A 25,238-nucleotide genomic window follows, 5' to 3' on the forward strand; every position below is an offset into this window, starting at 1 on the left:
TAGGTGATTAACTAGTTGTTACTTAACCTTCTAATTTCTGTATAAGTCTAATTACATGAAACAGAAGTTGGTGTTTTGATTTTTTACTTTGCTTTTCTGTTTTGAGTGTCATTGCAACTACTGTATTGTAAATGATGGAAAATAATTGCATATGTTAAAAAAATATGAAACTTTATAAAGTAAAAAAAATAAAAATAAAATGGTAAATATGATGGTAAAAAAAAAAGAAAAGTTATTTAGATGATTAGCATACATTTTTTTAATTCTTTTTTTTAATGTTTATCTTTTAAATGTTTATTTTTGAGAGAGATAGAGACTCAGAGTGTCAGTATGGAGGGGCAGAGAGAGAGGGAGAATTCAAAGCAGGCTCCAGGCTCTGAGCTGTCAGCAGAGAGCCTGATAAGGGCTTGAACTCACGAACCACAAGATCATGACCTGAACCGAAGTCAGATGCTCAACCTACTGAGCCACCCAGGCGCCCCTAATGTTTATTTAGTTTTGAAAGGGAGAGAGAGTGAAAGCAGGGGAGAGGCAGAGAGACAGGGAAACACAGAATCTGAAGCAGCTCAGAGCCTGATGTGGGCTTCAAACTCATGAACTGCAAGATCAAGACCTGAGCCAAAGTCAAATGCTTAACTGAGTGAGCCACCTAGGCGCTCCAATGATGAGCATACATCTTGCAAAAACAAAGCTAAACAAACTTGTTTTAGTCAAATATAAAAAATACCTATTTAAGAAAATGTTATCTAGAAAGTCATTGCTATATTTTAAGAGTAGCCCTATCTTAAATGAAAAGATCAGTGAGGATAGAAAGTAAAAGCATTTGTAAATGATTAAGTTTACAGATATGTAGGGTTGTGGTTGATTATCATCATTATAGAAATACATACATGTGAATCTTTATGTTTTTGCTTATTATTGAGAGAGAGAGTGTGCAAGCAGGGGAGGGGCAGAGACCGGGTGAGGGGGAAGGAGGGGGACAGAGGATCCAAAGCAGGTTCTGTGTGATAACAGTGAGCCCCATCTGGGGCTTGAACTCACAACCGGTGAGATCACAACCTGAGCCAAAGTTGGATGCTCAACGGACTGAGCCACCCAGGCACCTCATATGCATGTGAATCTTAACATCTTAGAAATAGATAGCACCTAATGTAAGTTAAGTGTAGGCAGTGGAATGTAAGAATAGGATTTAAAAGATTTGTTAATCTTTGGAATAGCTTTTATGTTTCCTGTTTTCAGTGCCTTTTGCCCACCTACAAAACAGCCACTTCTGGCAGGTTTTCAACAATACCCATCATTTGTTTTAAATATTGATATCCATGCTATTTCTAGAAGGCAGTATCATTTTGTTAGGAAGAGCTTTATCCTAAACTTTTACATTAAGTTTTCACCTTGGTCATGTCATTGAATGTCTCTGCTTCAGGTTTAATATTCTGTGATTACTATTAGAGATGCTTGCTCATGATTACTATTCAAGGGTACATTAACCCCCTGCCAAACTGCCTTAAGTCTTTAATATGTGGAGTTTTAAAATTAAATATTGATAATTTATTTGTTTGAACTACATTTACAGTGAGCTGTTTGAGGTGGACCACATCAGAACAATATACCACATGTTTATTGCCCTGCTCATTCTCTTTATCCTCAGCACACTGGTAGTAGATTACATTGATGAAGGAAGGTAAGACAAGAAAAAGAAGGTTTGGCTAGTTCCAGCCTGGGGTGTTGGGAGCTTTCATTATATTTAAATTCTGGTTAATTTTGGTGATTTGGTTAAGTTTGCTTCAGAAAATCCCAAAGCAGATCATTGGAGGGTGAGATTTCTCTCTCCCAAAGAGCATAACTAAATGGAATATTAGAAGTTTTATTATTTTTATTTTTAAAATGGTCTTTTTTAGTATTCCATTATTAGCAGTTTCTAAGTAACTTTCCTAAATGGGAGAATTTTGTATATACAATTTATCAATTTTCTAATATGGTATGCATTTCAGGTTGTTGGTAGAAATAAGTAGCTTATCGGCATTTACTGCTTGAAAAACATTTCTTTTTAATGTAAAAATGAAACTGTAACATTAAAAATGATAGGGTGGTAATCATACATTGAATTATGTGCATTATTAGAAAATCACATTTTGAGATAATGGTATAATAGCATATTAGTGGATTTGTGAATTATTCCTATTCTTAAAAATCATCTTTTGGACATAACAGTGATTGCTATTTGAATTCTTTAGATATTAACTTTAGACTATCTTAGAACTTAAAATTTATTAATGTTAGAATTTAATCACTGAGAAGTTTAGTTTTATTCTTTTAGGTTATCTTGGGTACCCTGTGTTCAATGACTATATTATCTTAGGGCTTTTAGAAAATTTGTTGTTGGGATACAGTGTGAAGCAGAGGCCGGAGTAGTTCTCTGTCTAGCACAGCCGTTACCTCCCTGACTAGAGTAGATTAGTAGATTGTGTTTCCTAAGGTTCCGAGTTTTAGGTCTGAAAGTTTTGGATTCTGTGAATCGACGCATGTTAAAAATATGCTTTTATGTTCTTTCTCTGTGTGCTTCTCCCTAGGCTGGTGCTTGAGTTCAGTCTCATTTCTTATGCTTTTGGCAAATTTCCTATTGCTATGTGGACATGGTGGACCATGTTTTTGAGTACACTTGCAGTCCCCTATTTCCTCTTTCAACGTTGGGCCAGAGGCTACAGCCAGAGTTCTCATGCAGTGCTCCATTCTCTCATCCACGCCTTCTTTTTCGTGGGCTTCCTGATGGGAGTTCTAGGTTTGGGACCAACATACGTTGCATTAGCTTATACACTACCACCAGCTTCCCGGTTAATTGTTATATTGGAACAGGTAAGGTTTTGAATGTTGCCCAATGCAGTGCTGTGCTTAGTTAAAATAATACTGATGTTCTGTTATTTTTAGTTGTATTAGTTGGATACATTTTTCTATCTGGTTCTCTGAGCTATTATTTATAAAATTAAAGCAGTAAACTACATCATCTCATCTTTTAAAATTCATAATAGTTTCAGTGTCCTCTGATTTTTGGTAATGAAATTATATTGAACTGTGCTGGATGAATTCAAATTTTGTTCTTGAACACGTGTAGAAGTTATTTAAATTACAAACTCTACCTTTGAGGTATTCTATTTGTTGTTCTGTCATATAAACTGTTCCCATCTGAATAAAGGATGCATTTTGTTTATAGTCTCTAGAATTTTATGACTTGAACATCGGCTGTCTATAATGCTCTGTGTGACTAACAGGAAGGACTGTTTCAGGAGACTTTCTCTGAATTAGGCTTTTCACTTCTTACTGTAACATACTTGTAATAGACAATGCTGTTAGATGCAAAATAATTTGAGTAATAACATGTCTTCCTTTAGAGTTTGTTTTTCATTTGTTTTTTCCCATAAAAGTGAACTTGAGTTGGTGTATGCAAAATTAGGAAGTTCTTTATATGATTTTAATCTAGAGCTGTTCTGGGGTTGCTTATGGAGACAAGACAATGGTAGAAAATTTATCTTTTCCCCCCCTCCTTTTGTAGATTCGTTTCATAATGAAGGCCTATTCATTTGTCAGAGAGAATGTGCCTCGGGTACTAAATTCAGCTAAGGAGAAATCAAGTATGTAATTTCATTAGGTCAAGGATTATTCAATAGAATATTTCAACCTTTGGTATCTAGTGGGATGGCATATTACATTCTATAGACATTATGTCCGATTTCAAATATGTAGGATCCATACTGATTTGGAAGACTGTCTTACTGTTTCCTGATTGTTCCCATTTTACCTTTGTACCTACAATTGAAAAACATTGATCACCAGACTCTTACACTTCGTCTTATTTTTATAGGATGTTAATAGACTCATTACAACCATGTGTACTTACCCTTTGAATTGCTGCTTCAAACTTTAGAAGGTATTTCTAAGTCACAGGAATAACTTAGTTTAGACGGATTGGTAGTATTGAATCCGTATAAGAATAAGAAGTCTTCATTTGGGGAGATCAGAAAGAAGTGACATGGACTAAGAGAAGTCATTTTATTCTTCCCTATTGTGTGCTTTCTTATTTCTCTCTTAGTTTTGCCAGGAGAAATGGAAGAGTGTCTGATCTAACCATAGTTTTCCTTTACCAGAGACTGTTCCGGTGCCCACAGTCAACCAGTATTTGTACTTCCTGTTTGCTCCTACCCTCATTTACCGCGACAACTATCCTAGGTAATGGTGATGTGAGGTTAGAAGTATGTTGAGCACCAGAAGTGTAGCCTGTGGCGGGGCAGGAGGCAGGGGCCAGTTGGTATAGGGTTACAAAGAGTATAGGAGGAGTTTTAATTCTCATGCTGGCATGGGAAAGCCCCAAATGATGATTCTAGCAATCCAATTTGATTACAGTAATTCTTGACAGAATTATGCAGGCATTCCTATGCCAGAAATGATGTTCTGTGTTCATTTACTTTCTTTAGAAAACTTACTTTGTTTCTTCCTTTTTTAGGACTCCCACTGTAAGATGGGGTTATGTTGCAATGCAGTTTTTACAGGTGAATTTTTTTCTTTAACCACCTGAGGTTTGTTGATAGGTGGGAGATGGGGATTCAAATTAACAATGCTAATTTAATCTTTTTTAAAGTGTTGGTAAATTCCTGTCTGCTGGGGACTCTAGAATTCTTTCTGAAGTCTTTTAAACTATTACCAGTACAGCATCTACATTAATTTCCCCCTCCACTCATGGTTTTTTAGTTGGGGATATATATGTGTAGGCATAGCTTGATTCATAAGAATCATCAATCCCAGAAGTTTCCATTTTAAAATCTTGTCTCAGCCAAATACCCATTTATGAAATAAGTTCTTCTGTTCTGGGTTTCATGTAGCAGGAAAAGCAGGTTCCTGGAAAAGCAGGTTCCAAGGGGTTAGTACGTCGTTTGGGAAAGGCCTGGGAAAAGGTATGATAGAAACTAGGCGTGAGTAAAATCTGTGAAGGATTGCAGCTTGGCAAGTGTATATAGTGACATTAAATGGAATGTAAATGGAATATAAATAAAAACATCATTCTTTCCTTATCAAGCCATCATTATGTCATTTTATTTTCCAGGTTTTTGGTTGCCTTTTTTATATGTACTACATCTTTGAAAGGCTCTGCGCCCCCTTGTTTCGGAATATCAAACAGGAGCCCTTCAGCGCTCGCGTTCTGGTCCTCTGCGTATTCAATTCCATCTTGCCAGGTAACGTGGATACTAGTTAATGTGGCTGTTGATGCAGTTGTAAGGAAAAAGAGGCCTATCGTATATGCACGCTTTTGATTTACCTGTTTTTTGCTGTGAACTCATCTGGACATCTGTACCCATCTCACCCTCTTTCTGTCTCATAAGTGAATATGCTTCCAGTTTCAGCCCAGTCTTTCCATTTGTCTTCTGACTCTCACTCAAGTTTTGCTTTCTGTGACTGTAGATAGTTCATATTTACGCCTGATCTTCCCGTTCACTCTCCAGTTCACTGTAATCTTGCTCCTAATCCATCCAGGCCACCGACATGGCCTTTATTGAAATCACTAGTAACCTCCTGATTCTAAATTTGGTAGAAATTTCCTCTCCAGGAAGCAGTGGTTGGATGCTGTTGACCACATTAGAAAATCTCTTGCCACTCATTCTTACTCTCCTGTCTTTCTGGCCATACCTCTATCTTCTAAGTTCATTCATTCCACTTATTTTTTTTCTAGAGATATATGAGTACCTATTATGTGCCAGGTGCTGAAGACCTAGAAGTGAACAGGACATACATACTCTACTCTCTGGAAGCTTGCAGTTTAATTATATTTACTTACTTTCTTTTTTCTCTACTGCTTAAATGTTGGTAATGTTTTCCATTACCTTCTTTCTTCCTTTTTCTCTCCCAGGCTCTTAGGTAACCCTTTCTGATTGTCCCCCAAGATTTACTCCAATAAATTATTTTATCAGTCTCTCTAATAGAATATGTATTAAATGCAATCTTCCTCACTAGGCTGCAATTCCTTGAGATCAAGGATTGTGTCTTACAGCCAATCAGCCAATCATAGTCTTTCTAATGTTGTGTAATATGTAGTAGATGCTCCATAAATATTTTTTTATTTTTTTGAATAAACAGGTGAATGAAAGGGGCAGGCATATAAATGAATATTTTATAGTATAACGTAATGTATATCATAACGTTGTTACATATGATACTTAGGTAGGATGAACAAAGTACTGATGAACTTTGTATCATATTGGACATGACATTTAATACTGAGTATTAAAAACAGCTTGGTGTCTGGCAGAGAAGTGGTGGAAATGGGCTTCTGGGTAGTGGGATGCAGGCAAAGGCATGGGGGATTTTAGAACAGCAGAGGTCCAGTTATGGTGTTTACCTCACTGGAGTAGACTGGGCAGTCAGTTAACTTGGTCACTTTGGATATTTTGGGCAGGATAACCATGGGCAGGCTGTCTTGTGTATTGTAGGATATTTAGCAACACCCCCACCTCTGTAATTAGATACCAGCAGTACAGCGCCTATCCCTTGAGTTGTGACCATGAAACGTTTCCAGAATTGTCAGATATTCTTGGGGGAGCAAAATTTCCCTCAGTTTTTGTTGTTTTAAAAAATTTTTTTAATCTTATTTATTTTTGAGAGAGAGAGAGAGAGAGAGACAGTGTGCGTGGGGGAGGGGCAGAGAGAGGGAGACACAGATTTCAAAGCAGGCTCCAGACTCTGAGCTGTCAGCACAGAGCCTGACGCAGGGCTTGAACTCATGAGCCTGAGCTGAAGATTATGACCTGAGCTGAAGTTGGGTGCTCAACCAACTGAGCCATCCAGGTGCCCCAAAATCTCCATCAGTTTTAAGCAGCTGATTTAGAGGAATGCATAAGAGTCAGATTTTAAAAGGCCTGGGGTACCAAGTTAGGCTGTATGTTGAGGCATTTCTTTTTTCTTTTAATTTTTTTAATGTTTATTTTTGAGAGAGAGAGAGAGGGAGGGAGGGAGGGAGGGAGGAAGAGTGTGACCAGGGGAGGGGCAGAGAGAGAGAGAGGGAGAAAAAGAATCTGAAGCAGGCTCCATCTAGGCAATAGAAATGCCTCGATGGCATTTCTATTAAAAACAGGCTGGGTCATGGGGTACCTGGGTGGCTCAGTTGGTTAAGTGTCTGATATTGGCTCAGGCCATAATCTCACGGTTTGTGAGTTCGAGCCCCACATCAGGCTCTGTGCTGACAGTGTGGAGCCTGCTTGGGATTCTCTCTCTCTTCCTCTCTCTCTGCCCCTCCCCCACTTGCACTCCCTCTCAAAATAAACTTAACAACTTTTTTTTCTCTTTTTATCGTGAAACCTTTTTGGAAGTTAGTTATTGCTTTCTAAAATTAAAATTAAAATAAAATTAACATAAAATTGCTGGGGGGCGCCTCAGTAGCTCAGTCGGTTAAGCGTCCGACTTTCACTCAGGTCATGATCTTGTGGTTCATGAGGTTGAGCCATACGTTGGGCTCTCTGCTGGCAGCACAGAGTCCGCTTGAGATCCTCTCTCCCTCTCTCTCTGCCCCTCTCTCACTCGTGCATGCGCTCTTTAAAAAATAAATAAGCATTAAAAAAAATAACTGCTAGGTATATGAACTATTTGGAAAGACTTTTAATACTGTTAATTTTATTTTTAGGTGTGCTGATACTGTTCCTTATGTTTTTTGCCTTTTTGCACTGCTGGCTCAATGCCTTTGCTGAGATGTTATGCTTTGGTGACAGGATGTTTTATAGGGTAATGTATACTTGGGCTTCTCTTTGCTTTGCACATTTTACTTACATAGTTACGCCTTCATTGTTAAGTATTTGAGCATTGTTGGCTACTAGCTTTCTGACATAAACATAAACATTCTTTTTCCAGAAGTTTTACCAACATTCAGTCTGTAATTCTGATACTGCTATAGTTAGCACAGCCTCACAGCCATATCTTGTAACTCTAACATCTGCTCCTGTAGTAAAGCGTAAAGTGTCTCCTGGTACCTGTGTTGATGGCGGAAGGGGACACTATGTGTCCAGAGGGTGTCATGAGACTTTGCTGATGATTCATTGGACATTGGCTCTGGTGCTGTAGGCGTGATCTTATTAGCAAATTATGTTAGATGGTTGAATGGTTCCTAAAGGAAATTACTTTTCCCCTCCTTTACTTTGAAAGGCATTCATTATCCTTAAAATCATATTCTTACACTTGTAAAGTTGGAATTGAGCTTCACACAAGCAAGAGCTGCTCACAGTGTTCTGTGACTCGCCTAAAGCCCTCTGGAGGTTGGTTTGCTCGTGGTTCATCTGGGAACACCCAACGCCTTCTAGTTCTTTCTCAAAGAAACTAGGAGTGTGGGCTGTAATTGTCGCTGTCTGATTCCATTGGTTTGATCTTACAGTAGGGAGCAAGACATGTGTGAAGGGGCACTGGGACTTGCAGGTAACCATTGTCTCACTCCTTTTACAACGTAAATTTTGTCACTTGTGGTACCAGTGGGCAGCTCTTCAGGTTTTCACACTAAGTCTACATGACCTTAGAATTCTCTTCTTGTGTTTTAGCAAGGTAAGGGGATTTGCTATTTAGATGAACTTTAGATTTAGTAATTCTCTATGTTCAGTATCTTCTATCATAACTTTTCTAATAATGAGACAAAATAAACTTAGGGACTTCATCATATATAGAACTAGAATTAATGTCATATTGAACACTAATAACAAAAATGCCTTTTAAGGTTTTTCTGACATGAGTGTATGGACTAACAGATTATAACACACTGGATATTATGTTGTATGTGTTTGTCCTTCAGGAACCTTCAGGGAGTTTGCTTTGGTTCTCTGCGTATGTGTGTGCGTATGTGTGTACTTCTGAACCTTTGCTTTTTTTCCCTCAGGACTGGTGGAACTCTACATCATATGCTAACTATTACAGGACCTGGAATGTGGTGGTTCATGACTGGCTATATTACTATGCTTACAAGGACTTTCTCTGGGTAAGCAGCAAGATGTAGTTGATGTTCAAGACAGGGAAATTCTTTTCCAGAAAGTGTTAGTATTGTGCAGCGGGAAGAAGTTATACTTAGTTGTCTTCAGTTCGCTGTGGGCCATTTAGGCTTATGTCTAAGAAACCTTATGCTTTGAAACTACTCCTCAGAGACCTGTATGTACAGTTACTAGCTCTAATACCATGGTTTTGCTTTGGGTTTTATTTCACAGGGGTACAGTAAGTCTGCATGGAGGTATTTGGAGAAGTTGAAATGATCCACCAGTAATGGATCATTTTTTTTTGAATCTCATTGCCAACAAATAATCTATCTGGTTTTGTTTTTGTTTCTTTGCTAAAAGAGGGAAACACTTATGTGTTTGAGACATTCTTTAGAACAGAATGTATTTAGACTGAGGAAGTGTAATCTTGAATCTCCTAATGGATTCACGCTGGTATCTCTGGATTGCAGATTTTAGTTTTAATATTATTTTATTAAGTAAGGCACTATTTGGTTAAGTGATAGCATGAGGTGGTGCAGATAGCACGTAGTCGAGTGTTCTTTCGTTTATAAGTATAGTTTCGCTTATGGACAAGGCATGTCGTCACTTCCTTCTAAATAACTCATAGTTCAGTTATCTGTGAAAATGGGGAGGATGCTTGTCCTATCTACCATACAGTGTTACTCTAAAGGTTGAGATTTGATGTGTCCATTTATTTATGAAAACTGTGGTCTATGGTAGTGACTTACAAATAGAAGTTACAAATAAGTTTTTGAAATATGCCGAGATCCTTCAGTGTTAATGGTTTTGACAATGCCTCATTTTAGTAAAATAAGGATTCTTAAGAAAGATATTTTTTGTAATTATTTCATTACCTTTCATTTAATCCAAGGAGTAGGTCAGAAAAATCAAATATAAACATAATTAAACAGGTGCCTTCAGCATGTGATAATTATAAGTCTTATATACAGTTAACTCTTGTACAACACAAGGGTTGGGGTGCAGACCCTCCAACACAGTCACAAATCTGCATATAATTTTTGAGTCCCCCAAAACTTAACTACTAATCACCTACTATTAGCTGGAAGCCTTACTGATAACATAAATAGTTGGCTGATGTGTGTTTTGTATGTTGTATGTATTATTACATACTATATTCTTACAGTAAAGTAAGCTAGAGAAAAGGAAATGTTATTAAGAAAATCAAGGGTCAGCTAGATATAGTTCATGTTTAAATACTTTTTAAAAAATTAATTTTCATATTCTCCTTTTACCCTAGTTTTTCACGAAGAGATTCAGGTGGGCTGCTATGTTAGCTGTCTTTGCTGTGTCTGCTGTAGTGCATGAGTATGCCTTGGCTGTGTGCTTGAACTTTTTCTATCCAGTGCTTTTCGTGCTCTTCATGTTCTTTGGAAGTAAGTATCTTGGCACGCTGTGAGTATCAAGATAAAAGAGAAATTTAGAAAATAGAAGGCTACATGGAGGGGGGTTAAGATGGTGGAGAAGTAGGGGGACCCTGGGCTTTCCTCGTCCCTCGAACACAGCTAGTGCTGAGGTCAGGTCACTTGAAACCCCCAGGAAATTGATCTGTGGAGTGGCAGAAGGATCTCCACAGTTGGAGGGAGACAATTTGGCAGATGCAAGGTGTGTGGAAGTGAATTGGGGGAAAGGAAAACGGCAGTGCAGTGCCCTGGAAGGGAAGGAACCCTTTCCATGGAGAGACAAAAGGAGGGGGAGGATTAAGAAAGTGAAAAAGAGGTGGTGGTGATGGTGGAGGGCACTTAAGGGGAAGAGCACTGGGTGTTGTATGGAAAACAATTTGACAATAAAATATTATAAAAAAGAAAATAAAAAAAATATATAGTAATGGAGAATCTTAAAAAAAAAAAAAAAAGAAAGTGTGACATTGGATTAGCACTAGAGAAAAACCTCTGGACCACGGACTGGGGAGCGAGAAGTACCGAGTGTCCTGTTTTGTTTGTTTGCAAACTGTGGTTGGAGCGCAAACCCTTGAGGCTTTGGAAGTGCACAACTTTCTTTGGAGTGGAGCTGCTGGTGTGCTTTCCTGGGGAGGAGGGAGTTGGTCCCGGAGTGTATAGATGGTGTAGAGATTTTTAGGGCTTATTGGGAAGCAATGAGTACTCTTGGAAGAGGGTTTATTGCCTCCCCGAGGACTAAAGACCCTGTAGGTGACAGCCAAAGGCCTTTCATCAGCAGGGTAGAGAGGCTCTGCTCCAGGGGAGGGGAGCAGATCTGCTTGGTGCTGGGTCCTTTAAGACTTTGGGTTTTGAATCCCAGCTGCTTGCAAGGAGAAGGCTCAGGATAGTTGTAGCACAGGGCACACTGCCTTCCCTCCCTATTCGCTATTCGCTATTCGGTGAGGGCTGCCTGGATACCAGGAAGTGTGAGATCTCCAATCCAGGGTCAAGAGATTGGGGTGACACCATCCCCCCCTCAACACCAACACTGGGGGACTTCAGAGAAAAACACAGCAGCTCCCGGTGGAGGCAGGACCTGCTCACACCAAACCCCGCCCCTCCGTGCCTGGCAACTGCTTATTTACTGGAGCAAGACTGACTGACCCAAGGCAGCTGGCTTTCCTCGAGACCAGCACATGCACCAGGAGAACTGAAAATCAAGTGCTTGACAATGACACCTGCAGTTCTTTTTTTTTCTTTCGGAATCAGGCTTATAGATTCTTGTTCGTTGTTTTTATTTTTTTATTTTCTCTTTTTTTTTGTTGTTCTTTTCTTTTTTCCATTGTTTTTCCTTTCTTTTTGTTTGGAATCAGCCTTATAGTTTCTTGATTCTGTTTGTTTTTTGTTGATGATGTTGTTGTTGTTTCCTTTCCTTTTCTGTCTTTTTGGGATCTGGCTTTCCCCCTCTTCTCCTTTTTTTCAAGGGTACTTCAACAAACAAATCAAAGCACCCCCAGTTAAAGGTCCAAACATTCCCTCACTGCAGGCAAGGAGGAGCTCTGCAGAGGGCTGGCCGGTGGGAAAGGGCAGCCAGGTGCCACATAGCATACACCAGAAACACTTCTGCAAGTGCCAGGGCCTGGACAGTGTATGACTCCTTTTTAACATAGCATTAGTCTTAGATGCAGGAAATGTAACAGGCTTTAAAAACACACAAAAGGCAGAAACTTGGCCAAAGTGACAAGACAGAGGAATTCTCCCGAAAGGAAAGGTCAAAAAGAAATCATAGGTAGGGACCTACTCAAAATACACATAAGCAATATATCTGAACAAGAATTGAAAACAAGAGTCATAAGACTACCCACTGGGCTTGCAAAACCCTAGAAGACACCAGGGAACCCTTGCTTCAGAGATCAAAGACCTAAGAGCTAGTGATGCTGAAATAAAAGATCCTGTAACTGAGATGCAAAACAAACTGGATACAATGAAAATGAGGATCGAAGAAGCAGAGGAGAGAATAGGTGATAAGATAAAATTACTGAAAATAATGAAGCTGAAATAAAGAGGGAAAGGAATGTATTAGATCACAAGGGAAGACTCAGAAAACTATAAATGATCCCATGAAACAAAAGAATATCCATATCATAAAGTCCCAGAAGAAGAATGGGAAAAAGGGGCAGAAGGTTTATCTGAACAAATTGTAGCTGAGAACTTCCCTAATCTGGGGAAGGAAACAGGCATCTGAGTCTAAGGGACAGAGAACTGCCCCCAAATCAACAAAAACAGGTCAACACCATGATATATCATAGTGAAACTTGTATAATACTAACATAAAGAGAAATCTGAAAGCAGCTAGGGACAAAAATCCTTAACCTTAAAGATAGACACCTAAGGTTAGCAGCAGACCTGTCCACTGAAACTTTGCAGGCCAGAAGTGATGAGCAGGAAATATTCAGTGTGCTGAATGGGGAAAATATGCAGCCAGGAATGCTTTATCCAGCAAGGCTGTCATTAAGAATAGGAAGAAAGATGAAGAGTTTCCCAGACAGGGACGCTGAGGTGGCTCACTTGGTTAACTGTCTGACTTTGGATCGGGTCATGATCTCATGCTTCATGACTTTAGGCCCTGCGTTGGACTCTTATGTTGACAGTGTGGATCCTGCCTGGGACTCTCTCTCACTCTCTGCCCCTCCCCACCCTCTCTCATTAAAAATAAATAAATAAACTTAAAAAGAAAAACTTTCCCAGACAAAAACTAAAGGAGTTCATGACCACTAAACCACCCTGAAGAAACTTAAGGGAGTCTGAGTGGAGGGGAAAAAACAAAAAGACCAAAGCAACAAAGACTACAGAGGACCAGAGAACATCACCAAGAAACACCCAACTCTACATGTAACACAATGGCACTAACCTCATATTTTTCAATAATTACTCAGAATGTAAATGGACTGAATGCTCCAACCAAAAGATATAGGGTATCAGAATGGATTAGAAAACAAGATCCATCTATAGGCTGCCTACAAGAGCATTTTAGACCTCAAGACACCTGCAGATTGAAAGTGAGGGGGTAAACCATCTCTCATGCTGATGGAGGTTAAAAGACAGCCAGAATAGCAGTACATATATTAGACAAACTAGAGCTGAAGTAGAGCATTATTTCATAGTTAGCAGGTCTGTCCAACAAGAAAATCTAACAGTTGTGGGGCACCTGGGTGGCTCAGTCAGTGAAGAGTCCAACTTCAGCTCAGATCATGATCCCACAGTTTGTAGGTTTGAGCCCAACATTGGGCTCTGTGCTGACAGCTCAGAGCCTGGAGTCTGCTTCGGATTCTGGGTCTCCCTCTCTCTGCCCCTCTTCTACTCATGCTCTGTCTCTCTTTCTCAATAATAAATCAATGTTTAAAAAAAGTTTTTTAAAGAAAAATCTAACAGTTATAACTATACTCTTAGGGTGGGAGCACCCAAATGTATATATATATCAATTAATAACATAAAGAAACTCATTGATAATGCCATTATGGTAGGGGACATTAATACCTCACTTAATAGCAATGGACAGATCATCTAAGCAGAAAATCAACAAGGAAACAGTGGCTTTGAGTGACACACAGGCAGGATGGACTTAACAGATATATTAAGAACATTTCATCCTAAAGTAGCAGAACGTACATTCTTCTTGAGTGCACATGGAACATTTTCCAGAGTAGATCACATAAAGAATGAATGAGTTAACCAGGAAATTAAAGAAGAAATAATAAGCGAAACAAAACATGGAAGGTATTTTAAATGAAAACATGACAGTCTAAACCCTTTGGGATATGCAAAGGCAGTTTTATGAAGAAGGTACATGGCATTTCAGGCCTATCTCAAGAAGCAAGAAAGGTCACAAATACACAACCTAACTTTACACCAAGAGAACTAGGAAAGGAACAGCAAATAAAGCCTAAAGCCAGCAGAAGAAGGGGCATAATAAAGATTAGAGCAGAAATAAGTGATACAGAAAAACAAATAGAGTAACAGATCAATGAAACTAAATGCTGGTTCTTTGAAAGAATAAACAAAATGGATGAACCCCTCGCCAGACTTACCAAAAAGAAACGAGAAAGGACCCAAATAGGTAGAATCATGAATGAAAGAGGAAAAATCACAACCAAGAGAAATACACATAATTATAAGAGAATACTATGAAAAATTATAGGCCAACACACTGGGCAATCTGGAAGAAATGGACAAATTTCTAGAAACACACACTACCAAAACAGAAACAGGAAGAAATAGAAAATTTGAGCAGGCCCATAACCAGCAAAGAAATTGAATCACTTATCAAAAATCTCCCAACAAATAAGAGTCCTGGGCCAGACGGCTTCCCAGGGGAACTCTACCAGACACTTAAAGCAGAATTCATAACTATTCTCCTCAAATTGTTCCAAAAAATAGAACTGGAAGGAAAGCTTCTAAACTCATTCTTTGAAGCCAGCATTACCGTTATTCCAAAACCAGATAAAGACTCCATAAAAAGGAGAAATAAAAGGCCAGCATCCCTGATGAACGTGGATTCAAAAATTCTCATCAAGGTACTAGCAAATCAAATTCAGCAGCACATTAAAAGGGTTATTCACCATGATCAAGTGGGATTTACTCATGGGCTGTAGGGCTGGTTCAGTAATTGCAAATCAATCAATGTGATATATGTCATAATAGAAGAAAGGATAAGAACCATATGATCATGCAGAAAATATCAAATGCAGAAAAAGCACATGACAAAATACAGCATCTCTTTGAGATAACCCCCCCCTGAGAAACTAGGTATAGAAGGAACTGACTTCAACATCTTAAAGATCATATATGAAAGTCCTACAGCTCATACCATCTTTGGGGAAAAACTGAGAGCTTTCCCCCTAAAGTCAAGGACGCAACAGGGATGTCCACTCTCGCCACTGTTGTTCAGCACAGTATTGGAAGTCCTAGCCTCAGCAATCATAACAAAAATAAAAGGCATCCAGATTGGCAAAGAAGAAGTCAAACTTTCACACTTTGCAGATGACATGATACACCACGTGGAAAACCTGAAACATCCCACCAAAAAACTGTTAGAACTGATCAATGAATTCAGCAAAGTTGCAGGATATAAAATCAATGTAGAGAAATTGGTTGCATTTCTATAGACCAATAATAAAGCAGCAGAAAGAGAAATCAAGGAATCAATCCCATTTACAATTGCACCAAAAACTTAAGATACCTAGGAATAAACCTAAACAGAAAGCTAAAAGATCTGTTGCTGAAAACTATAGAAAGCTTATGAAAGAAATTAAGGAAGACACGAAGAAATGGAAAAACATTCCACACTCATGGGTTAGGTGAATAAATACTGTTAAAATGTCTATGCCACCCAAAGCAATCTACATTCAATGCAATCACTATCAAAGTAACACCAGCATTATTCACCGAGCTAGTACAAACACGTGTAAAATTTGTATGGAACCAGAAAAGACACCAAATAGTCAAAATAATGTTGTAAAAGAAACCCAAAGCTGGAGGCATCCCAATTCTGGACTTTAAGCTTTATTATAAAGCTATAATAATCAAAACAGTATGGTACTGGCTCAAAAACAAATGCACAGATCAATGGTATAGAATAGAGACCCAGAAATGGACCCACAAATCTATGGTGTACTAATCTTCGACAAAGCAGGAAAGAGTATCCAATGGGAAAAAGACGGTCTCTTTAGCAAATGGTGCTGGGAAAACTAGACCGTGACGTGCAGAAGAATGAAACGATCACTTTCATACACCATACACAAAAACAAATTCAAAATGGATGACAGACCTAAAAGTGAGACAGGAAACCATCAAAATCCTAGGGGAGAAATCAGGCAGTAACCTCTTTCACCTCAGCTGCCACACCTTTTTTCTAGGCATGTCTCTGGAGGCAAGGAAAACAAAAGCAAAAATGAACTATTGGGACTTCATCAAGGTAAAAAGCTTCTGCACAGTGAAAGAAACAAATCAGCAATGCCAGAGTCAACTGACAGAATGGGAGAGGATATTTGCAAATGGCATATTAGATAAAGGGTTAGTATCCAAATCTATAATAAACTTATCAAACTCAACACCTAGAAAAATAATCCAATGAAGAAATGGGCAAAAGACATGAATAGACAAAAAGACATCCAGATGGCTAACAGACACATGAAAAGATGTTCAATATCACTCATCATGAGAGAAATATAAATGAAAACCACAATGAGATCCTACCGCCTCACACCTGTCAGAATGGCCAAATTAATAACTCAGGAAACAACAGATGTTGGTGAGGATGCAGAGAAAGGGGAACCCTTTTGTAGTGTTGGTGGACATGCAAACTGGTGTAGCCACTCTGGAAGACAGTTAAGGGGCTTCCTCAAAAAATTAAAACTGGAACAGCAATTGGACTAGGTATTTACCCAAGGGATACAGGTGTGCTGTTTCGAAGGGCACATGCACCCCAGTGTTTATAGTAGCGCTGTCAACGGTAGCCAAATTATGGAAAAAGCCCAAATGTCCATCGACAGATGGATGGATAAAGAAGACATGGTTTATATATACAACAGAATATTACTTGGTGATCAAAAAGAATGAAATCTTGCCATTTGCAACAACACGGGTGGAATTAGAGTATATTGTAAGCTAAATAAGTCTGTCATAGGAACATAAATTCATTGACTTTACTCATGGAATTTAAGAAACACAACATGAACGTAGGGGAAGGGGAGGAAATGTAAGATAAAAACAGAGGGAGGCAAACCATAAGAAACTCTTAAATACAGAGAACAAACGGTTGCTGGTGGGTGTTGGGTGGGGCAGTGGGCTAAATGGGTGATGGGTCTTGAGGACGGCACTTGTTGGGATGCGCGTTGGGTGTTACATGTAAGTGATGAATCCCTGGGTTCTTCTGAAACCAATACTACACTATGTTAACTAACTTCAATTTAAATAAAAAAGAAAAATATATAAGGCAGTGTAGAAAACCAGATACTAGTAATACCATTTCGAGGCAGTATTTATGAGATGCTTACAACATTGATTTTGAGTAACTAAAACACACTCTGTTGCAGGATGTTTACCCTCTGAAGTAGAGGAATGAACATAAATAGCCTTGAAGAGTAATGACAACAGTAATCTGGGAGGTCATGACAACTGTAAACAACTCAGAGTGTTCCCCCCCTGAAAAACATGGGCCCTTTTTTGGGTGTGTGGAGGGGGGACAAGGTTAAATATGAATGTTTCCATGAAATAAGTTTTCACCTGCTCTAAATATTATTTGATTTCCAGTTATCACTGTTAAGTTTTAACTCTGAAGTTTCATTTTCACTTTTAAGACCGGTGGTCAGAATAAAACTTGTACACTCACAGTTGATGCTCATTGTGAGCATATATCTGAGACCACTTACTTCCTGACAGATTGTTACATTTTTTTTTGCCATCTTTGTAACTTCAGTGGCTTTCAACTTCATTGTCAATGATAGTCGGAAAAGGCCAATTTGGAATGTTATGGTGTGGACTTCCCTTTTCGCGGGCAATGGAGTCATGCTGTGCTTTTATTCCCAAGAGTGGTATGCACGTCAGCACTGTCCTCTGAAAAACGTGAGTGTGCATTCAGGCTGGAGTGGAAAAGGAGTGTTTTCGCCCCCTGGTTGTGAGGGTTGGTGGGTAATATTAAGGAGAAGAGTAGAGATGATGCCAGATGAGGGAAGTAAGGAGTAAAAGGCTTAGCTTATCATTTGATCTTACTGCACAGTCTTTGAAATTTTTCTTTTTCCTGGTTTTGTTTACATTGAGCACTCATAGTTTTTGGTTTTCTCTCTGTCTTCCTTCCCGCCCCCCCATTTTACTGCTTTTTCTTTAGTGTCTTCTAATTTTCTTCCTGTGTCCTGAAAATGTACGTGTTCTGCAGCATCTTCTCAACGGCATGTATACCCCACCTGCCACCACTTTGGCCCCAAATAATGAACTCTTTGTGAAAATGTCCAGCTACACTCCTATGTCTAGGGTCCCTTTTCCCTTGATTTTTTTTTTTTGTTATTTGTAATTATATAAGATTCTCATTTTTAGAACCTTCACTTTTAGTTGTGTATGGAAAACTCCCGAATATTTAACGGTGCCTCTTTGATCTCTCTACTTGTATTTCTCACAGGTACCTATAACTAAAGATGGCTATAGTCCAGTTAATCAGTTTCTCTCCCAAAGCTTCTCCTACTGTCTTGTTTTTATTATGCTGCCCCAATGCTCCCTCCTTATTTCCTGTTAACCCCCTTTTTGCATCTGAACTAGCTGCTTTGGCCTGTCTCTGGTTATGGTGCTCTCTGCACTCCAGATCTACCTGTCACATTTTATTTTCTCAAAATCCAGTTTGGAGGCAACATCTCCCAGCCTTTCCAAATTCGTGCTCCAGTGTTTTCCCATTTCTGACCTTTCACAGTGCTTCCTCTGTTCTCATTTAGCTAATTTAGTAATTTCAACTTCGTATTACAGTAATTGGCATATATATTTTATCATCCCTACCCTACCACCATTTGTATTTTAGATCACTAAATGTAAGCCTTTTACCTATCAGGGTAATCTGTGTTGTAGATAAAAATAATGAACCTGAATTTGTGAATAATAATGAATGAATTTGTGAGCTGCTTTTAGCTTAGAGATTATGGAAGTGCTGGGAGGCATCGTAGAACTGTGCGGTGTGGAACATTACCACTCGTTACCCCACCACCTCGTGCTCGCGGCGCACGCAAATAACCTCTTCCATTCTCTCTTCCCCATCGAAGCCCACATTTCTGGATTATATCCGTCCACGTTCCTGGACTTGTCGGTACGTGTTTTAGAAGCTTGGACTCTGTTTCATTCCTTGACACTGAAGATGGGATTTCCACCTGATTTGGGGCCAGCATCTGTTTCCAGCTGTTACTGTGTTATTTGGACCACTCCAGGCTTTACAGATGGCTCACTCCGTTCCTAGGTCAGCTGAGATGTTGGAAGTTTACTGGAATCTTGTGCACTTAAAGAAGTTTCTTTTTCCTACCTTTTTGGGAGAAGGGAGACTTATAGATGGCATAATGACAGACTTTTGCTGGGTTTTTGTTTTTTGACTCCATCTAAACATCATGACTAAACGTCATGTTTCCTTGGCCACTGAATTAGCCAAAACACAAAGAAGTCATTTAAATATTTTAGGCTTAGAAATTTTTTCATGCACATTGTTGGAATGTATGCTAATTAACTGTGTACTTGGGAAAGAAAAAATAATGTGGAACATTTTGCTGTTTTTAGTAGAGCGGAAATAACCAGTTTCCAAAGATAATCTTGTTAAACATCCTAATTGTATTTTTTATTTTGAAAATTCAGTTCTATTCAGTTTTTGCCTTGTTTTCTCTATAAAGTATAGGTCATGATTTATGTGAAGCATAATTTTACCTTTCACTTTGAATTCCTGAGTTTACATCCGAAATATTATAAACTGAGGGGAATAGAAGTAGGAAGGGAAAATGAAAGAAGTGACACAGGACAAAGAAAACATTTCCTTTTACAGTTTCCAAAGCAATTTTTTAAAGACTTGCTGAATCAATCATGTGTTTAAATTATTTTATCATGGAACTTATGTGGAACATAACTTGTTTTGTTTAAACTTTAAGGTAATAACTTTTTGGAAATTATTCAGAAGTACCCTTTGGTATACTTACTGTTTAATAAATACTGACTTGAAATATTTTGCAGACTAGTAAGTCTGTGACATGTAAGTATTAATCACCTTCATTAATATTAAATTGATTTTTAAAGATCCAGAAGCTGGCTTCTGCATTGCTCAATTATTACATTTTTAATGGTAGTATGCTTTAGGTGAAACAAATTAATATGTGATCATTTAAAAAAATGTACTTTATTATGTGATGTTTCCATCTTATATGATGCCCATTGCTGATATATGAGCTGTGATGATGTTTGTAAAGACCAAGCATTGAACGGAATATCTGAGACCATGTAGTTCAAGTTTCCACTCAACCAAGCGAGACTGAAGATTTACCCAAAAGAGGATTCTTATCTGGCATAGCCAACTTGAGAAGTCATCTTGGTATCATAACAGCCCTACTTCCATCCAAAAAGTTTTGGGACATCTTCCTGGAATTGTTTTCAAGTCTGTTTGAGTGTCATAAGAAGGTAAACAGACGTTGTTAGTGGTCACACCTGAATTTGTGCTGCAAGCACCCAGCCCCATTACCGACTTTATATCAGTACCTTTGATCCAGATGGGTTTAGGCAATTCTCAAACACCAAATCCAGTTTTTTTAACAGACAAAAATGCATGTGAACAGGAAGTTATTTTTTTTAAAAAGCTCACATATTTCCATGCGGCACTTGTCTGTACAGGGCTTGTGATTGTCAAGCAGCCGTCACCTCCACAGGCTGCTTTAGTATAGCTTGCACTTCGTGGCATTTTTATTAAAATGAGTCAGTTGAGTTTATAACTTTTAAATATGATGAGGGAGTTAAGAAAACCACATTGATCAAAGACTTGTTTTTGAGTAAGTCGTCTGTTTATGGAATGGTAGATCTGTGGGACAACGGACTTCTTCGATCTGTATTTCTCTTAAGTGCTGTGAATGTTACACTCTCATTGGAGAGGACTTTGTTGCATTGGATGGAGTCTGGATACTGTATTTGTTGGACTGATCAAGGCTATTTTTTTAAGGCTCTCCTCTTCTTTTTATTGTGATTTTTTTTTCTGTCCAGAGACTTTGATGTGACAACAAATATGCTTAGAACTAAAGACTCCAGAATGATAAGAATGTTCTAAGAAATTTTCACAAACACGTGAAAGAAGCTACTTTGATAGCCATGGCCTTACTGCTAGCTGCTTTTAGCAAGTCTTTAAATCACTACTGCGATGCCTGGGTGGCTCATTAAGTTGAGTGTCTGATTCTTGATTTCGGCTCAGGTCATGATCTCCTGGTTTATGAGATTGAGCCCCGCATGGGGCTCTGCACTGGCGGCACAGAGCCTGCTTGGGATTCTCTCTCCCTCTCGCTCTCTGCTCCTCGCCCCCACTCATTTGTGCACTCCCTTGCTCTGTCGCTGTTTCTTAAAATAAATAAGCAAACATCAAAAAAGCCCAAGCAAACCCACCACTACCTCTGCTCCTAAATAAATTAAAATTTCCATATGTTTCAGGATGATTCATTGAATTTCCCTCTTGCTAATAGCAGTGAAAGTTAGTTACAGGACAATACTTTTTTCCTTATGAACAGGAAAGAATTTAAAATTTCTTTCCTGTAAGAAGTATTCTTTATTTCTTTATTTTTTATTTTGAGAGAGCAGAGAGGGTGTGTGCATGCATTAGTTGGGGAGGGGCAGAGAGAGAATTCCAAGCAGGCCCTGCTCTGTCAGCATGAAGCCCCATATGGGGCTCAGTGTCTGGAGGAGGACTCAATCTCACAAACTGTGAGGTCATGACCTGAGCGGAAATGATCAAGACTTCAATGCTTAACCTACTGAGGCCCCCAGGCGCCCCTTTTCCTCTAAGAATAGCTACTATTATTATTGTGTTTTTGCCAAAACAATAGCTAAATCTCTACCTTTGTCACATATGTTAGATGCTCTCATTTTCAGTTCTATATAGTGAAGGAAAATGTTTTTTTTTTTTTTCTGGTAGATTAATCTCTTGCAGTTGCCTAAAGTTGCTTGCTTTATGTTAGAATTTAATGAGAAAATTGAGGCTGCTTGTGACTTCTCAGTAACTACTATTTTTGTTTGTTTCATAGTGGACTTTACTGGGAAAAGGTAGTATAAAAATTCAAATTCACCAAATTTATTATTTAAAAAAAATTTTTAATGTCTTTTATTTATTTTTTGAGAGATAGAAACAGTGTGAGCAGGGGATGGGCAGAGAGAGAGGGAGACACAGAATCTGAAACAGGCTCCAGGCTCTGAGCTGTCAGCACAGAGCCCGATGCGGGGCTCAAACCCACGAACCGTGAGATCATGACCTGAGCTGAGGCCAGACGCTTAACCGACTGAGCCACCCAAGCGCCCCCAAATTCACAAAATTTAAATAAGATGTAGAATTATACCTGTTAGCTATGGTAGTCCATGATAGCAATCACAAATAAGGTAAAGCCTAAATTACTGCCTGAGCACACATGATTTTGTCAGACTTGTATTGCAAAGCCCCAGGCAGGAAATACTGCACTTGACAGAGGTGAGCCCCAGTGAGGAGTTTGCATTGGAAGCTGAGGAAAGGGGAAAACCCCCCCAAACATGTCAGTAACTACTTTTTGCTTTTGGAAGCATAAGAAGTGGGGGAAATGTTTCTTCCTTTTAGTTGTATGGTAAAATATGTGACATTGGCAGGTTACTAAGGTGTAGTGTGTAACTATTCTGTAACTGCAAACACAAATACGTTACACAAGTAGTTTATTTAGTATAGACAGTTTTCATTGAATTTTAAAATTATACTTGCCTGAAAAATGGACTCCTGAAGTCTTTATAGAAAGCCTAACAGAACATTGTGTATTTAAAGATTGGTCATGTGGGCTATGTAGGCTTAAAAGATACAACTTATGAATTGTTGAGGTCTTTTATGCAAAAAAGATACATTTGTTTTGTGTGGTCACAGGTAATTTTGAGTAAAGTTTATTGTTTTGCGGGGATGGGGGGGTGGATAATGAAGGCAAACTACTACAACTGTAGTAATCAGTGGCCTGATGTAGCATTTGTTTTAGTTATGAAACCATTAAAAAAGTAAATTGTTACACTTGAGCCCTGCATGCAAAACAGATAAAATATAGCTGCTTCTGGTTGAGAGCGGGGTGCAGGGCTGGAGCCCCGTGCTTGGTGCACCTGTCGCCTCCTACCCAGGATATGCAGTCAGAACGCCCCTGGTGCTGCATTTGTCACAGAGAGCTCCACACTTACTGGCAGCGTGATGGTGGGCACAGTTGTTTCATTTATTAGAGCCACAGTTTTCCTCATCTGTGAAATGGGGTAACAACGAACTACCTCATAGGGTTGTTGCAAAGCACTAGCTAGCCCTGGCAGAAAAAGGGCCTTATTATCCTCTTACCCTCCATAAAGTCTAACTCTGAATCCTTATCCTCTTGTTAGAATCTTTTAAAAATGTGAATGTTTCAAATGCTGCACCCTCCTGAGAATACGTGCTTTTAAACAGACGAGAGGATGTCAGGCCCCATCATACCTTGACTGATTTATAAGCTCTCCCAAAATGGAACTACCAAGAATTGAACAAGACTTTGATGGCACCCATGTTCCCGCCTCCAAAATTACTTTCAGATTTATCTTGTTTAGCATAAGGGTAAGCTTCTAAAAAGAAAAGTATGCCTGCTTTTACGTATGTATTTAAGTCAAGTGTTAGAACTAATGTGTATATTTTATAGTTTAATTTCAGAATTTATGGCGAGGAAGGAAATTAATGAGGTCTGTCTTCTGCCAGTGTAAAGAATGCTTAAAGTCTTGGAAGGCAAAATTCTTAATCAAAGATACTTCTGGTAATAATGTGTAATGGGCTTGCTTACTAATCTTGTGCAAAATTTTATGTGACTTATGTCATTTATATAATACAGTTTATATGTGTATGCATATATACTATCCTAGAAAGATCTTAGACATTGCTCTACATGTCTTGTCTCCAGGCTTTATGTTTATGGCTCAGAAATTGAAGACACTGGGACCTAAAGGTTTTGAGGAATAAAATGAGTATTGTTAGTAAAGCTTATATAAGCATATGAGTAGTTTCTGACAGCACTAAATTTTCTATCCAGTCTATCACGTAATAGAGTGTTGGCGCCCAGTTTATGAAGGGGGTAAAACACGGCCTCAACTCTGGTTGAAACAGGGAGAATCGAGGCCTTCCTGCTTGCCCCAGTGCTTTCTTACCATAATTTAATGCTGTTTGAACATCAATAATGATAAAATTGATCAGCTTTAGGTTAGTAGGAATGCTGTACAATCTATATAATCTACATAGTTCCTAATAAAGTTTCCTTTTTTTTTCTGTAAAGCATAAAGACTTTTTTATTTTGAGAGAGAGAAAGAGCATGTGTGCAAGCAGGGGAGGAGCAGAGGGAGAGAGAGAGAAGCCTAAGCAGGTTCCATACCCAGCACAGAGCCTGAATCGGGGCTTGATCTCATGACCCTGAGATCATGACCTGAGCTGAAACCAACAGTTGGACGCTAAACTGACTGAGCCACCCAGATGACCCCATAAATGATAAAGACTTTTAAATGGCTAATTTGGATTTGAGAAAAAGAAAGGGTTTGAGAAGCGATACAGTTTCTGAAAAGTCCCAGACTGCCTTTGCTGTATTCCATTGTTCTAAACGGTTCCTTCCTTGTTTCTGCATTACATTCACATTTCTGCTGTCAGGATGCCCTTCCCGACGGAGTGCTGACCTGCAAGCCGGTAGAAGATACTCCCTTGTGTTTGTGGTGCCTGTTTGCTTGAGTGAAGTGGTAGATGTACCTTTCTCATTGTTTTAAATCATTCTGAAGCACGAAGTCTGTGCGTCCAGTTGATTAGGGATACGATGCAGATTCCCGTGTACAAATGTGCCAGTTCTTGGGGGGTGGGGGAAGAGGAGAGCTCAGGCTCCACCCAGGGCTCTGCCTTTCGGGCCAGCGCGGCAGCTTCCTTCCTGGGTCTACACCTGCCCAGCTTGTGCTTCAGATCCATCGTGTTCTGAGCGCGGCAGGAGGGCCGTGGAAAACCTGAGGTCGATTAAACATGTTTTTTTCTCATTCAGTCGTGTTTGCTCTTTTCTGAATTTCCGAGCCCCATCCCCACACCCCCTTC

At 39.0% G+C, this 25,238-nt stretch overlaps 1 protein-coding gene across 5 annotated transcripts in view; it reads left to right on the forward strand.

Moving 5' to 3' along the window:
* SOAT1 (sterol O-acyltransferase 1) overlaps positions 1-20,220 on the forward strand; it is a 65,296-nt gene extending 45,076 nt beyond the window's left edge. For all 5 annotated transcript variants that reach the window (XM_029935157.1, XM_029935156.1, XM_029935154.1 and 2 more), the window contains 11 exons: positions 1,574-1,681; positions 2,571-2,853; positions 3,548-3,626; positions 4,140-4,221; positions 4,496-4,541; positions 5,093-5,222; positions 7,661-7,758; positions 8,894-8,992; positions 10,264-10,399; positions 17,880-18,025; positions 19,204-20,220. In XM_029935157.1, the coding sequence (XP_029791017.1) occupies positions 1,574-1,681; positions 2,571-2,853; positions 3,548-3,626; positions 4,140-4,221; positions 4,496-4,541; positions 5,093-5,222; positions 7,661-7,758; positions 8,894-8,992; positions 10,264-10,399; positions 17,880-18,025; positions 19,204-19,260 (1,264 nt within the window). In that variant the 3' untranslated portion in view covers positions 19,261-20,220. The remainder of the gene's footprint in view (positions 1-1,573; positions 1,682-2,570; positions 2,854-3,547; positions 3,627-4,139; positions 4,222-4,495; positions 4,542-5,092; positions 5,223-7,660; positions 7,759-8,893; positions 8,993-10,263; positions 10,400-17,879; positions 18,026-19,203) is intronic.
* Positions 20,221-25,238: the final 5,018 nt, after the last annotated feature.

Source organism: Suricata suricatta, chromosome 3 (assembly GCF_006229205.1).
Source record: "Suricata suricatta isolate VVHF042 chromosome 3, meerkat_22Aug2017_6uvM2_HiC, whole genome shotgun sequence".
Taxonomy (NCBI): Eukaryota; Metazoa; Chordata; class Mammalia; order Carnivora; family Herpestidae; genus Suricata; species Suricata suricatta.